This window comes from Myotis lucifugus, unplaced genomic scaffold (assembly GCF_000147115.1).
Source record: "Myotis lucifugus unplaced genomic scaffold, Myoluc2.0 scaffold_103, whole genome shotgun sequence".
In the NCBI taxonomy this organism is placed as follows: domain Eukaryota; kingdom Metazoa; phylum Chordata; class Mammalia; order Chiroptera; family Vespertilionidae; genus Myotis; species Myotis lucifugus.
Window position 1 is genome coordinate 3,143,709 of NW_005871151.1, and position 14,669 is coordinate 3,158,377.

The 14,669-nt window shown below is 44.9% G+C and overlaps 1 protein-coding gene across 2 annotated transcripts in view; it reads right to left on the reverse strand.

The window, feature by feature from the left end:
- Nucleotides 1–14,669, reverse strand: part of RFX4 (regulatory factor X4) — a 129,712-nt gene that overhangs the window by 86,049 nt on the left and 28,994 nt on the right. For both annotated transcript variants that reach the window (XM_006092732.2, XM_023757206.1), the window contains exon 3: nucleotides 2,250–2,310. In XM_006092732.2, the coding sequence (XP_006092794.1) occupies nucleotides 2,250–2,310 (61 nt within the window). The remainder of the gene's footprint in view (nucleotides 1–2,249; nucleotides 2,311–14,669) is intronic.

Consider the following 14,669-nt stretch of genomic DNA (forward strand, 5'->3'; position numbering starts at 1 on the left):
ATATAATAGGAATTAAAGGAAATTTAAGGTCTCGAATAACTTAATGCCTCTGGCTAATAATAAGAAAATTTATATATTTTATCCTATATAATGAAGAGCTAATATGCTAATGGCCGTGACGCCCTCACACTGTAACTACCGATCAGCAGGAGGCTGCGTGTGCGTGCGCGGTGGGGCAGAGCCGCCTCGTTGCTGTGGAGATGGGGCGGAAGTGGGGAGGCATCCTGAGGAGGCAGGACCATCCTGTGGTAGGGAGAGCGGGGGTTAGAGATCATAGCACCCACCTCACCAGTCCTTCAGCACCCACTGCTTGCACTCAGTATGCATGCTGTCCACCTGCCAGGGGAAGGAGTGCAGCGCATGCACCACCAGGAAGCAGCGCTCAAAACTCTGCAGCAGGCGGGAGGCTTCCACACTCTCCTCCGGCGCCATGACAGGGCAGAGGAGGCGGGACCAGCCCAAGGTGACTCGCGGGGACCGCGGGGACCGAGGGCGGGGCTTGAAGTGGCCAGAGAAGGCCAGAGGGGGCGGGGGTGGGGCCAGGCGCTCTCAAGCTCTGGGTGGAGAGGTTAGGGTGTCAAGGCGGGATGGCGGGTGAGTAGGGCCGCGCAATTTCACACGCTGGGTCACTAGTTTATAATAATAAGACTAAAGTTTATATATTTTCAAATCTGATTTGCCCTTGAAAGCCAATATATCATTAAAATAACCCACTGCCTAACTTTGTGAATTGGAGGATGAAATTTCTTTTGGGATGATCTATGTGTCCCTTTATTTAGAAAAACAGATATTTTGTATAGAATTAGGCACAGGAGAAAGAGAACGGACTGTGCGCATGTCAGGGAAGAGAGAAGCGCTGATCCAGGACGTCCTTGTGGGACTCAGAGGAAGGGGATGGCTAGCCACTGACGGTGGCTGAGACTTACCAAGCACTCACTCTATCACGCGCTGTTGGCACGTTATTGTACTAACTCACTTCCTCTTCATGACTACCCTATGAGGTGGATACCACTGCTGTCCCTGCTGTCCCCATTTCACAGGGGAGCAGACTGAGGCACAGAGAGGCTAAGGAACTTGCCCAAGGTTCCACCGCTGGAAAGAACAACACTGTGAGTTCATTCCTGGCAGTCTGACTTAAGAGACCGCACTTTCCACAGCCTCGCTGTCTCTAGGCAGATGTCAGAGAATCACAGGCAACAGACACAAACAAGGTGATTTCCTTATAGTCCCTTTCAAATCTTTTATTCTAAAATGTGCAACATGTCCCAGTTATTAAAGCAAGAGTGTCTATTCCTTGCATTTCTAGAATCTCTCACCCCAAAGTCTTTTATGTTGATGCCTCATTTGCTGTCCTGACATTATGGGAATTTGTGTGACCATCACTCAGGGGGAAGAGGAAAGGGATGATTTGACCAAAAAGGAAGACTAGAATTTTAAATAAAGCAAAAAAGCAGCAAGTGAAACGAGAAAAAGAATATAGGGACACATCGATGGGAACCAGACAGAGGCTGGAAAACAACCTTGACTAGCCTTGGAGCAAAGCAAGGTGACTATTGAGACTCTCCTTAGAGAAGATTGAGTTACGTTCCTGAATGCTCTCTCCCAGTGCTGTTTTCCCCTCACCTGTGGCTGGATTAGACTAGAGAACCTTATACGATTTGCTCGTTAATGCCCATCTGCTTTCTGGCTCTCTCCTCCATCTTCCTGATTTTTCTCTGCTTTTCTTCCAAACATGAGTGCAACCACTTAAACACCACCACTAAATATTACATCAAGCCCAGAAATTCCAAATACTAAAGAGAAAGCCACTCTAGCAGATAATTCTTATTAATGTTAACATAATTGCTTTGTAGTTGCAAGTAATTGTTAATTCATTAAGGCTGATTGACGGGGTGACCAGACCTATGTTTCTATATAGTCTGCTGCAACATTATTAACTGAAGTATGGATTCCATTAAAATCAATTAATAGCATCCATGTGGAATTTTGTCCTTGCCAGTGTTTTGATGATGTGGGGGAGAGGGGTGGAATCTACCTCAAAATAAAATATCAAAATTCAAATCTCCAGCCTAGATCCAGCTTGAGTATTTTACACATCCCTGCAAATTCAAGAGGTTGCAGACAGGCTATTAGATGTCACATTCTCATGACAATGTCAAAACAGCCAAGCCATGTGCCCGCCAAGCGGTATGAAGATAGAGTTACATGAGCATCCCATCAAGAGAGAACTTACTAAAAAAGGAACTTACCATTGCAGAGTAGCAGGCGTGGAGTGGGGCTTGGATGCTCTATTATTTTCTTTTTCCTCATCTGTTAAAGGAAAGAAAAAGGAGCTAACTTCAGTAGGAAAAAGTAAAAGGTCGCTCAGCTCTCAAAACATTGTTTCCCTCAAGTGTTGATGCTCTGAAAGCAATGATATGTTGGTTTTTTCAACAATTCAGACTTATTATACCTTAATTTTTTAAAAAGGGGGGGGATTGATTTTTACAGGAAATTCTCACACCGATTTGTATTTTTATTTGACGCAATATGTAACAGTTTGAAGAGTTCGCTCTTCATAGCTGAATAGGACTGCGCTCATCCAACTTGCTTTTTTCCCAAATGAAGCTGGACATTTTCCTCAACAGTTTTGACCCTAAGAACATACTGACCTCACTCACCATTTTCTCCTTTTAACTTCCTCAGAACAGAAAGTGAGGGAAAAGGTAGGGAGAGTCTGAGTGTGCAGAAGAATCAGGTTAGCAAACAGAAGAGCAAGGGTTGGCAAACCTTTTCTGTAAAGGGCCAGACAGTAAATATTTTAGAATTTTGAGGCCAAGAAGCAAAAATCAAGAATAGTATGTAATGCCCAGCTGGCATGGCTCAGTGGTTGAACACTGACCTATGAACCAGGAGGTCAGGGTTTGATTTCTAGTCAGGGCATATGCCCTGGTTGCAGGCTCCATCACCAATGTGGGGCGTGCAGGAGGCAGCCAATCAATGGCTCTCTCTCATTACTGATGTTTCTATCTCTCTCTCTCTCCTTTCCTTTCTGAAATTAATAAAGATATTTTTAGAAAATAATAAATTTTAAAAAAGAATACTGTGTGATATTTATATAATGAGAGAAAACAAATTCCACAAAACTTTTATTGACAAAATTAAAAATAATAGTAATTGAGTGCAACTTTTATAATACAGGCCTATTAATGACAAAAATGAAATTGTTTAGGGGGAAGCGGGTACCATTTTTCTTAATTGGGGCTCAAAGTTCACAATCCCTATCATCAAACAGATTACAAATATTCACCTATGAGAGAAAAGCCTGGGAAAACAGGCATCAGCCCAGATCTGACCTGTGAGGTTCTCATTTGCTGACCTCAGCAAATCCAACAATCTGAACAGATCGATTTTTGCATCCCTAAGAGGAATTGCTCACATTTTATCAGGATGAACCGAGAAATACATATAGTCTCATCCAACTGCTGATGAAGATTCTGATAGAAATGGTCAATATAAAATAAAAGTTCTTGATCCACACGTAACATTCTCAAAAGAAAATTATCAATGTCCAAACCTACAAGTATAATCAACAAAATTTAATAAGAACTTGTGAAATGGTCAATGAAATAAAGCTGTGGTATAAAAATTATATGGAAAAGAATTTGTACCCATGAAAAGAATTGAAGTAAAACGAAAATGAAAGTAAATGATATAAGCTGTGTCAAAATTTAAAAAAATAAATTAGCTTAACAAAGTTGAGTTCAGAAAATATTTTTCTCAATGGAAATTTATCAGTATTGGTGTAATTCAGATGAAAATGTCTGCTCTTAAACACTGTGGCAGATATTGTTGTTGCTTATCCAACAACTGTACGCACTCACCTGCTTCCACGCTAATGGAGGCCGATTTAGAGGGGACCATGTGTTCAGGGAGGGCAATCCCCTCGCAATTCCCTGAGAGGTGAATGTTGATTGAATCCATCATGGTGTTTCTGCCATCTAGCCACTGATGGATCAGTGGGGCCTGTGACATGGTGTTGGCCTATCAGCCGTAAGGAAAAGCTCTCTGGGGGCTTCTGGGAAAGATGTTTTCTCTAATAAAAAGGAATGGGGCCATGATTTTGAACTTCTGGCTCCAAAGTTGGAAAAAAACAAATGTCTGGTGTTTTACAAAGGAAAGAAATAAGGGAGGAAGACAGGAGGGGAATGAAGAGAGGGGTGGAAGAGAGGGAAGGAGGGAGGGAAAGGAAGAAAGGAGGGAGGGAGGGAAGGAGGGAGGGAGAGAGGGAGGAAGGAAGGAAGGGACTCTGGCCTGGCCTGCCTTTGAAAAGGATAACTGGAGTGAGGGAGCAAACTTTCAACTGAGAAAAGAGCAACTGAGGACAAAGTCAACGCCAAGGCAGGTGAAAGGAAAAGGGGGGAAACTGTGGGTCCTGAATGTCATGTTGTGTCTCTGACTAATCAACCCTAAAAAGAGCTGCCTCTCTATTTCATGAGCTAAGACCGTTTTCTTAGTTAATAGAACTTCTTTTTTATTGGGTATTCTCTTCCCTGTCACCAAAACCATCCTGATACAAACACACTAAATGTTCTCAGAGACAAAATGTCCCCAAACGGCATGGGCTCAATACCTGTTCATCTGCTTTGTCAACCTGGAGTTCCTTCTAAATATTTCTCCTCCTCTCCAGCCTAGAATAAATGACACCACCTCTTTGAAGCCTTCCCTGATACAGTCCAAGTCAGGAATCACTGATCCTAACTCTGTTCTCCTACAACCTATTAATTGTTTCTTAGTTGAACAGTTTAGCCACCTAGATCATTATTTCTGTACACATCCACCTTGCTGACTTGAGTGTCCTACTTAAGAAGGCAGGGATGGCTCTAGCTGGATTGGCTCAATGGATAGAGTGACAGCCTGTGGACTAAAGGGTCATGAGTTCAATTACGGTCAAGGGTTGCAGGCTTGATCCCTAGTCCTGGTCGGGACATGTGTGGGAGGCAACCAATCGATGTGTCTCTCTCACATCGATGTTTCTCTCTCTGTCTCTCCCCATCCCATCCATTCTGTCAAAAAATCAATGGAAAAAAATATCCGCGGGTGAGGATTAACAACAACAACAACAAAGGCAGGGATGATATCTTAGTCATCTTTGTTTACCCTCCCACCAGTGCCTTCCAACTTGCACTTAAATAGCTAAGTCTGTCTTCCACAAATGTCTTCAACAATCTTTTAAAAAATATTACAATAAGGAGCATGAACACATGAGTCTTCCCAGAAAGTAGATAAATAGACACAAAGAGCAACACTCGATCTCAGTTGCTCACAAAGAATTAGAAAAAAAGTAATGAGGCACAACTTTACATCTTTGGAAGTAACGAAAATTTAACCTAATGATAACCCCCAATGCTGGTGTGTAAATGGTAAAATTGGCAGTCTCGTATTTCTCTTAAAGTAGTCTTAACTGATAACAATGTTTTTGGTAAGCAATGCAGCAATAATATTGAGAGCCATTTAAACGTCCAGTCACCTGACCCCACAAAGCAATAATCAATAAGAAAGAAAAGTGTATATTAAAAAACATGACCAGCCCTGACTGGTTTGGCTCAGTGGATAGAGCGTCAGCCTGCGGTCTGAAGGGTCCCAGGTTCAATTTCGGTCAAGGGCATGTACCTTGGTTGCGGGCACATCCCCAGTAGGAGGTGTGCAGGAGGCAACTGATCGATGTTTCTCTCTCATCGATGTTTCTAACTCTCTATCCCTCTCCCTTCCTCTCTGTAAAAAAATCAATAAAATATATTTTTAAAAAAAACATGACCAATTAAAAAAGTACATAAACAACTTACATATACCTCTGCCTAGCTATGCTGGAACATGATTAACATTTATGTTCCCCCTAGAACTGGCTGGGTTGGTTTATTTTTTCCCCCTGCTTCTTTAAATTTCAGCTGTTCTGCCAACCTGGGTTAGATTTCAAAGACCCATGTTCTAGAATCAATTAAAAAACTTACTGGCCCTGACTGGGCAAACCACTCAATTCTTGGCTTCATTTCTCTTCATTTGTAAAATGGTCATTTTGCAGGGCTATTGTAGGGATCATATTAATTAATTCAATAAATATTCATTGAATTCCTAATTTGTGCCAGCTAGACACTGGGAATAAAGAAATCAAATACTTGTCCTTGATTCTGGTTGGGAAAGAGAAAGACCAACAGTGGAGAGAAAGAGGCCAAGTTCAATAACAAGTGGTAAAGGCTGAGGTCCGGGTGGGCAGAGAGGAGCCCGCCAACCCAAGTGGCATGAAACGCAGGGCCTGTGGGAGAAGGCTTCCTGAGTCCCTAGCAGGCCAGAGATGGGAACCGGATGGCAAGGAAGGCGGGACCAAGTCAGGGTGTAGGGCGGAGAGGCAAGAGACAGACAAAGCTTGGAGACCCGGAAGATCACGCCACCTTCCCCAGAAGCAGGGTGGCTGCTGCAGGTGTCCTTGTCGTGGTGCGTGGAGCACAGGGGCGGTGGAGGGGCTGTTTGACAACCCAGCAATCCTTGTTGAGTCTTCAAGACAGTTTCTTGTCTCTAAACTGAGGAAATAAAGATGGCTACCTTGAAAGGTGGTTGGGAAGATTAAGTCGAATGAAGTTAATAGAGGCTAAGAGCTCAGAAACCTCCTCTGCTTGTCTAGGGGAGCCCTGGGGCAATTCTGTTCAGGGGGGATCTGCTGGGGAAGCAGGCCAGTGAGGCGTTCTCTATACTCAGGAGGGCTCACAGGAGCAAAGACAGCCACATGGGTAGGACCCTGCAAGGCAAACACACACCAGGGGACACCACAGCTCCAAAGCAGGGGTGGCACTTGAGCTGGCCTTGAAGAGATGGTCAGGGTTTTTGAAACAACTCTGTTTTCTGTTCGCAAAAGTGAGACCTGTCCATTTTTTTAAATTTGGAAAATATAGAGGAAATGGAAATCGCTAGGTATCCAAGCCCATTTCAACAGAGAGAACGATTATTAACTTTTTGTCCTATGTACCTATCCTTTTTCATTGTTCTTTCTCACACCCAGGCACACACACGGACCCCTAACTTAACACCAGGGCCGCACAGCACATCCTGGATTGTCACCTTTATAGGCACAGGTGAGACTCTGGGAGAAGGACACTGAGAGAGGGGGGGCTCCAGGGGAGAAAACGGGGGAGGAGGGACTCTGGGGCCATGGGGGACAGCACCAGTGTGCCATCTGGCTGAAGCCAGAAACAGTTCTCATTCTGGGATTCCACGGCAGTGCCTTCAACTCAGGCGACACCTGTCTCTCCCGTGCCAGATATTTTCCCAACTAAACTTCGTTATGACCCATGTCTGATGCCTGGAATGGAAAGTGAACTGGCTCTGGGAGCAGGCAGACCTGGGTTTGAACCCCAGCTTCGCCCCTAACTCCATGTGGGAGCCTGATTCATCCAAGCCTGAGGGTCCTTATCTAAAAGAATGATAACTTCTATCACAAGGGTGGTTTGAGGATTAAATATATGTTAAAAACTACATACATTTTATTTATTTATTTTTAAATATATTTTTATTTCTTTCAGAGAGGAAGGGAGAGGGAGCGAGAGATAGAATCATCAATGATGAGAGAGAATCGCTGATTGGCTGCCTCCTGTATGTGCCCTACCTGGGATCAAGACTGCAACCTGGGCATGTGCCCTGATCAGGAATCCAACTGTGACCTCCTGGTTCAGAATATGTCAACGCTCAACCAGTGAGCCACACTGGCCAGGCAGATACATACACTTTAAAAAGAATACTTTATTGGCCAAGTACTTAAGTCAGGCACTGGGCATCTCTTTCCATATGCCATCTTATTCTATTCCTCCTAGCAGTTCTCTGAAGATGTTTTCTACCCCTATTTTATAAATAAGGAAGCAGAGCGTTGGCAAGTCGGAATAACCTGCAGGAGGCCACACAGCCTGGGAGCGGAGACAGGGCTCACCTGGTGCTCAGCATATGGCGGCCACTGACAGGACTTAGACAAGAACTGGTACACCCCAGTGCCAACATGGGCCCTCTGCTCAGTCATCACACACGTGCCTTCTACTTCAGCAGGCCCCTTTCTAGACCACAAATGACTTCGTGCCCAGGGTCCGAATGCCCTCCTATCTGATAGCTCTCCATCCTAATTCACCTGCAGTGTTGGGTACTCATTCACTCCTTCATCAAATATTGAGTGTCTACTACATTCCAGCCCTGTGCCAGGGGCTAAAGGGTGAGATAACATAGACAGGGTCTCTTGAACTCAAATGTCAGCCAACAAAATATAAGCTCTGGACAACAGCTGGGAGGGCGGGCCCAGGTGCTCTGTCAGCACCACTGTGGAACGTGAGCCCGCCTTGGACGCTGGAGAGCAGGAGCATCCAGGCGGCCAGGACAGGACGCCTCTCAGGCAGAGGGAAACAGCCATGGCTGATAGGGACTTTAGGAACTGGTCCTGCCAAGCGCCTTTTCACTTTACCGGCAGAAATGCCTCAAACCAAACAAGATTCACCCCGAAGGCAGCATTTCAGGCCAGATTCCTGGGGCCATCCTTAGTACATTCTGGACCAGCTACCATCAATCAACGCCCACCCTGCTCATCCTACCAAAGCCGGGAAGCAACAGTCTGCTTAAGACCTCCCACCGAGACGGTGCCGGGTCTGCCCCTGGCTGCTCCGTTCTGCTCCCACGTTGCAGTTAAGGTTCCGAACTTGCTCCAACTCCCAGTGGTGGGCAACTCTGCTCCCCTCTCTGGATCCACCTCCCAATATAAACTCTGGGGCCAAATTTCCAGGCTCAAATCCTGGCTCCACCACTTGCTGGCTGTGTGACCTCCTTTTGGTGCCGTAGTTTCCTTATCTGTAAAGTAGGGGTAATAACAGCAGCAGCGCATACTGTGAGGATTAACGGAACCCCTCCTGGCACAAGGCGCGTGCTTTCTACGTGTTCCCTACAACTGGAATAGTTGTCACACCCCTGGGAGACTGGGCCTGGATCCCCATCCTAGACAGGGCAGCATCTGGCAAGCCCAGTGTCTGGGACAGGGCTACTCACTCCTCCCCTGTGCTCCCACAGCACCCAGGCTGGTCCCTAACAAGGTCCCTGTCACAGGGTGTGGTTGCTGCTTGCTGACCACCGTGCTCTACTTGTTTGTAAGCTCTGCAGGGCACAGCCCTTGCTCACCATTGTGTCGCCAGCACCCACGCATGGCAGGGGCTCACAAAGTATTTGTAGAATGACTGAGTGGCCAAGGTAATACCATAATTAAACGGTAAACATGAAAAAAAAGAAAACATTTGCTGAGGACTGGTCACGTGCCAGGCACTGTGCAGAGCTCTCCACATCATTGCCTTTAATTTTCACAGCGACTGAGACTGTGAACGGTCGAATGCACGTGAAACATCAAATACGGTGCGTGATGCATACTTAGTGTTTAATCAATGTTAGTCCTAATAAGCAGTATTATCCCCTTTTACAGAGGAAGAAACCGAGGCTCAGAGAAGTGAAGCAGTTTGTCAGAGGTCATGCCGTTAGTGGAGGCGTCAGGAGAGGGACCCAGACTAGTTGGCATCCAAACCTCCCTTAACCCCAACATTTATAAGCCTCACTCTGTCTTCCAACCTGGAGCGCTGGACTGAAGATTGTAGGAAACATATTCTCTGCCTAACCGTATCTTTTCTGCCTCGATTGGACTCACCATTTTTGGAAACCTATTCTAGACTACTTCCTGCCTGGACCCAGTGGCAGAGTTTCATATTAGGGGGGAAAGTTTCTAAATTAATTACTTCTTTTCAAATCTCAGAAAAGGTTCAAGTTTATGCAAGTCTCAGGTTTCACTTCAAAATTTTAATTCTATTTCCTTTCATTATACTAACCTGACTGCACCTGGACAGACCTCACCTGCTGTGAACACGGGGCTGCCAAACACTTCATCCCCTTACCCACCTCCTTCCCAGGCCCTGCAAAAGGTACCAGCTGAAAACCAGGGTGCCTGGGCCCAGGCCTTTGGCGTGGGCATCAGCCCCTGGCAGCAAACCCTGCTCCCCGTGGGAACGGGGCTGTGTCTCAAACAAAACTGCGGTGTTGGCAGCTTTGCTCTGGCGGGCTGCACACCTGCTTCCTCTCGCCTTCTCTGGGTGAATTCCTTCACGACCCCGAGTAGGAAAGGGCCTTCCTAACTTTGATACAAAACCCAAAGCCAGCAAAGAAAATATGGATAAATTTCACTGCATAAAAAACCCAAGGCTTCTAGGTGGAAGGAAAATGAGCCCTAAGTACAAAGGTAACGATCCACATGGGAAAATGGCAGTCATAGCACTGACAATCATCTCCTCTCCGCACCACAGAAAACTAAGAGGAAAAGACCAAAAACCAAGAGAAAAAATAAGCAAAACATAGGATACACAGTTGATGGAAAAAATACAAATTTTCCCGAAATGGGGAAAGACAATTACTCTCAATTGGGGAGAATGGAAATTACACTAAAATATTATTTCTCACTTATCAGATTGGCAAAAGTCCAAACCAGGACCACACAACTCTGTGTGAAATTGTGGGAAACATGCCCGCCCTCCTACCTTGCAGGCAGAGGGCAAAACTGCACCTCCCCGGACGGAAGGTCACTTGGCAGAATCTACTGAAACCCCACCAGCGGTACCCAGCAGTCCCACATCCTGCAGCTGCGCCTGGACACAGAGGAAGTGGCCCGACACCAGGTTACTGGGGGCAGTTGTCCGTACCAGCAAAGGTTTGGAGGCAGCCCATGTTCACCCGATTAACTGAATTATAATTCACACTCACAGTGGAAGACTACACGGCTGGGGGAAAAAAAGATTAAAAACAAGCAAAATGCGAGGATCCTCACCATGTTCTGACTATATAATGAACATTCCAGGGTTTGTTATTAAGAGAAAACAGCAAGTCACAATGCACATAGGGTGCTACTATTTTGTGTAAGAAAACTACATATATTTGAGTTTTGTATTTGTGTAAAGGGATAAAATGCCAGAAGAATAAACACTGGAAATACTGGAGAAATACACAATAAATGAATAGAAGTGCTCACCACTAGGAGTTGAGGGGGGGATATAGGGGTGGGGCCCAGACTTCGCAATGGGTATCTATGAAGCATTTTGATTTCTGAACCCTATAAATGTATTAGCTATTCACAAGTACTCTAATTAAATTTGAACAAATTGAAAGATCCAACTGGGGAGGGAACACCTGAAGGAAGAATGTGTTTGAACGGTTAAGTAGTCCCAGAGTGCCCAAACCGAAAGCCAGTTACAAGTATGTGTGCCCTGCATGGCTCTGCCTAGCTTGCTTTCCTGATATCTATTTACTCAAAAAACACGCTCTGAGCACCTACTATGTACCAGGCCCTACCACATTGGCAGGGGGTAAGGGGGAGGGTTGTCCACAGTGTAATGGGAATATGAAACAGTTCAACTACATCTCCTCTTCTCTGGAACCTCAAATTATATAATAAACTAACATGCTGGGTGAGCTGAGTGGAGTGAATATTCACATGCATAGCCCTGAAATACAATGAGATTTTAACATGATAATGAGTCAGATGACGTGGTATCCCACTGTGATCCCAAGTCTATGCCATCATGCCATTGAGTTCCAACCTTTCCCTTCCTTGTGCTATAAATATCTTCCATCACCACAGGCAGTAACAGCCATGAGGAGCTGGGAAGACTTGGGGAGGGCAAAGGAAGAGGCCGCACTCTGAATGAGGCAGGCAGGACAAGAGGACAACAGCAGTCCTTAGGAGTGTCAGAGTGGAGGAATGTTTCAGGAGAAACAGAACCCCCTCCCACACACCCACCCCCCACACAGAAGCTGATAACCCTCACAGACAAAGGGAAGACCCCGGCTCCCACCTAGGATACAGAATACAGGATACGTATATACATCAAATCTAGAATTTGATGTATATATCAAGGAAACAGTGACCTGAAGGCTGGAGGACTTGGGCACATGGGGTTACATTGAACTTGTTCTATTTCCCAAGGAGGGCAATAGGCATCCCAAGGAATCCCACTGGGTTCCTGCTCTTTGGACCCATCCTATCACCATAGTCTCTCCAGTAGTCTCCTTCCCAGCATACAGGCCTGGATGGCAGCCCTATCACCTCATCAGACGTGGAGCCCCACGTGTGCCTCTGGCTCTAGTCCGCCTGCAGAGAACCTGATCACTAACCTGAAAATGCCCCTCGGATTTGTCAGCCTTCCACCCAGCTCCTTCAGTGGCACCTGAGCTATGAAAACCCAAACCCCTCTTGTGGAATTTAAGACTCTCAACAATTAGGCCCAGACATCCCTTCCTAGCCCTGTCTCCCATGATTCTTCCACCTTGGTTCAAGCCAATGAAAAACTCTACAACCTCAAAGCCTGCCTGGTGGTTTTCTGCCTCCCAGCCCTTTACCGCCCCCCCCCCCCCCCGCAAAGGAACCACACGGATCCTTTAGGCCCAGCATCAATGCCACCTCCTTCACGATGCCTTCTCCAGTCACCTTCCAACCTTGTGACCTCTCCCAAACTTCAGAATGTGTTCTAACCACCTATGGGTCTTGTTTCAGGGAGTCTGGAGTGGGCCTGAGAACTTGCATTCCAAACACGCTTCCTGTGAGGCCGTGCTGCAGTCCAGGAACACTTGGTGGGGCAAGGAGAACACCTTGCATCATTCAAATGGAATTGATCACACAAGGCCTCGTATTATTAATACTGAAGTGTGGACCTTAACTTCCCTTCTAGACTGAAAATACCTTGAGAGCGGCGACCCACAGAGGAGGCGTCTATGTAGTAGAAAGAGAGCCAGGGTTAAATCAGACAGCTCTAAGTTTCAGTTTCACTCTACCACTGACTGCTATGATAGTGACTAATCCCAGGACCTCTGAATCTCAGTTTCCTTATCTGTAAAATGGGGATAAAAATTACCTCCCTCTCAGAGGATTAACGGAAACAGTGGCTGTGATGATGCCTAGCATACTGCCTGATGCTGAAAATATTTCAGTTTTGGCTTCCCTGCTCTTTCCTTCCTTGTGTAACTGGGCTTTCCATAGTCTTGTATGTAGTAAGTTGGAACCTTCTGGGCCCAACTTCGGCAGGAACATCTGCTCTACAATCTGTTCAAGTAGAGCCTGCCTTTTGGGATAGGATGTTCCAACGGGTCATGGACCTGATGACACTTTAGAGTTCATCACAGTCTTCCTCGTTGTGGTGAGTATGCCATCAGAAACATAAAAACCCACTGACATCTGCCAGGGCATAATGCCGTTTGCTCCGGTTGTAAAGGAGAATGGATGAGCCTGATTTATGGTAACTAACCCACCCACTCGTGCTCAGGCTCCCCTCCTCAAGCATTTAGAGTCTGACCTCCCTGGTCCAAGGTTTCCTTCCCAACTGCATTCCATCAAAATGTCCCATTTCCTCGTGCTCACTGAAGCTCTCCTTAGCCAACCAACGCACTCTCTTCTGGGCTGCTGAAGGGCACAGAACAGGAAGGGCCCTGACAGAAATCAGAAGACCAGGGCAGCAGGTTTAAAATAAGTGATCATCCACAGACTAAGCTGGAAATAATTATACATATTTTATATATATCCTTTCAAATATGCTAGCCATATATAAAATATATATACTTACCCATATTTGTAAATCACTTTACATTATATTTCTGTTTGATAATATATTCTACTTCAAATATTAAAACTATTTCTAGGGGGAAAAGAAAGAGAATTTCTGCTCATCTGAAGATACCACTAAGAAAAATGAAAAGGCCGACCACAAACTGAGAGGTGTTTGCAGTACTTTTATCTGATCAACATCTCCTATTCAGAACATAAAGACAACTCTTACAGATCATGAAAAGACAAACAGCACAGTCTTAAAAATAAAGGAAGACTAGACTCTGCAATGCAATATACAGATGATGTATTATAGAATTGTACACTTGATATCTATATGTTATTCACCAATGTCACCCCAATAAACTTAATAAATAATTTTTTTAAAAAACTGACAGGCAAAAGACCTGAACAGGTAGTTAACAAAAGAGGATATGCACAAGAATGTCTAGAGCACCAATCCTTCTTAAATTCTTCCAAAAAATGGAAGAGGAGGGACGCTTCCAAACTCATTCTATGAGACCAGCACTACCCTGATACCAAAGATAGACAAAGACACTTCAAGAAAGAAAATTCTAGATCAATATCCCTTATGAATACTGTTGCAAAAATTCTCAAATACCAGAAAACAAAATTCTACAGTTTGTAAAAAGGATTAAACATCATCACAAGGTGGGATTTCTTTTATTTGCTGAATGAATGAATAGTTAAACTGACAAAGATCCATCAAAGTAATACACCATGGAACAAAGTATCCACATGATCTTTTCAACTGATGCAGAGAAAGCGTTTGACAAAATTCTTTTGTGATTAAAAACACTCAACAAAGTAGGAAAATAAGAAAACTACTTCAACATAGTAAAAGCCTTTATGAACAACCCACAGCAAACATCATACTCAATGATGAAAGACTGAAAGCTTTTCCTCTAAGATCAGGAACAAGACAAGGATGCTCACTTTTTATCATTTCTATTCTACGTAGTACTAGAAGGCCTAGTCAGAGCAATTAGACAAGAAGATTACTCATATGCACATAAAAACCCTG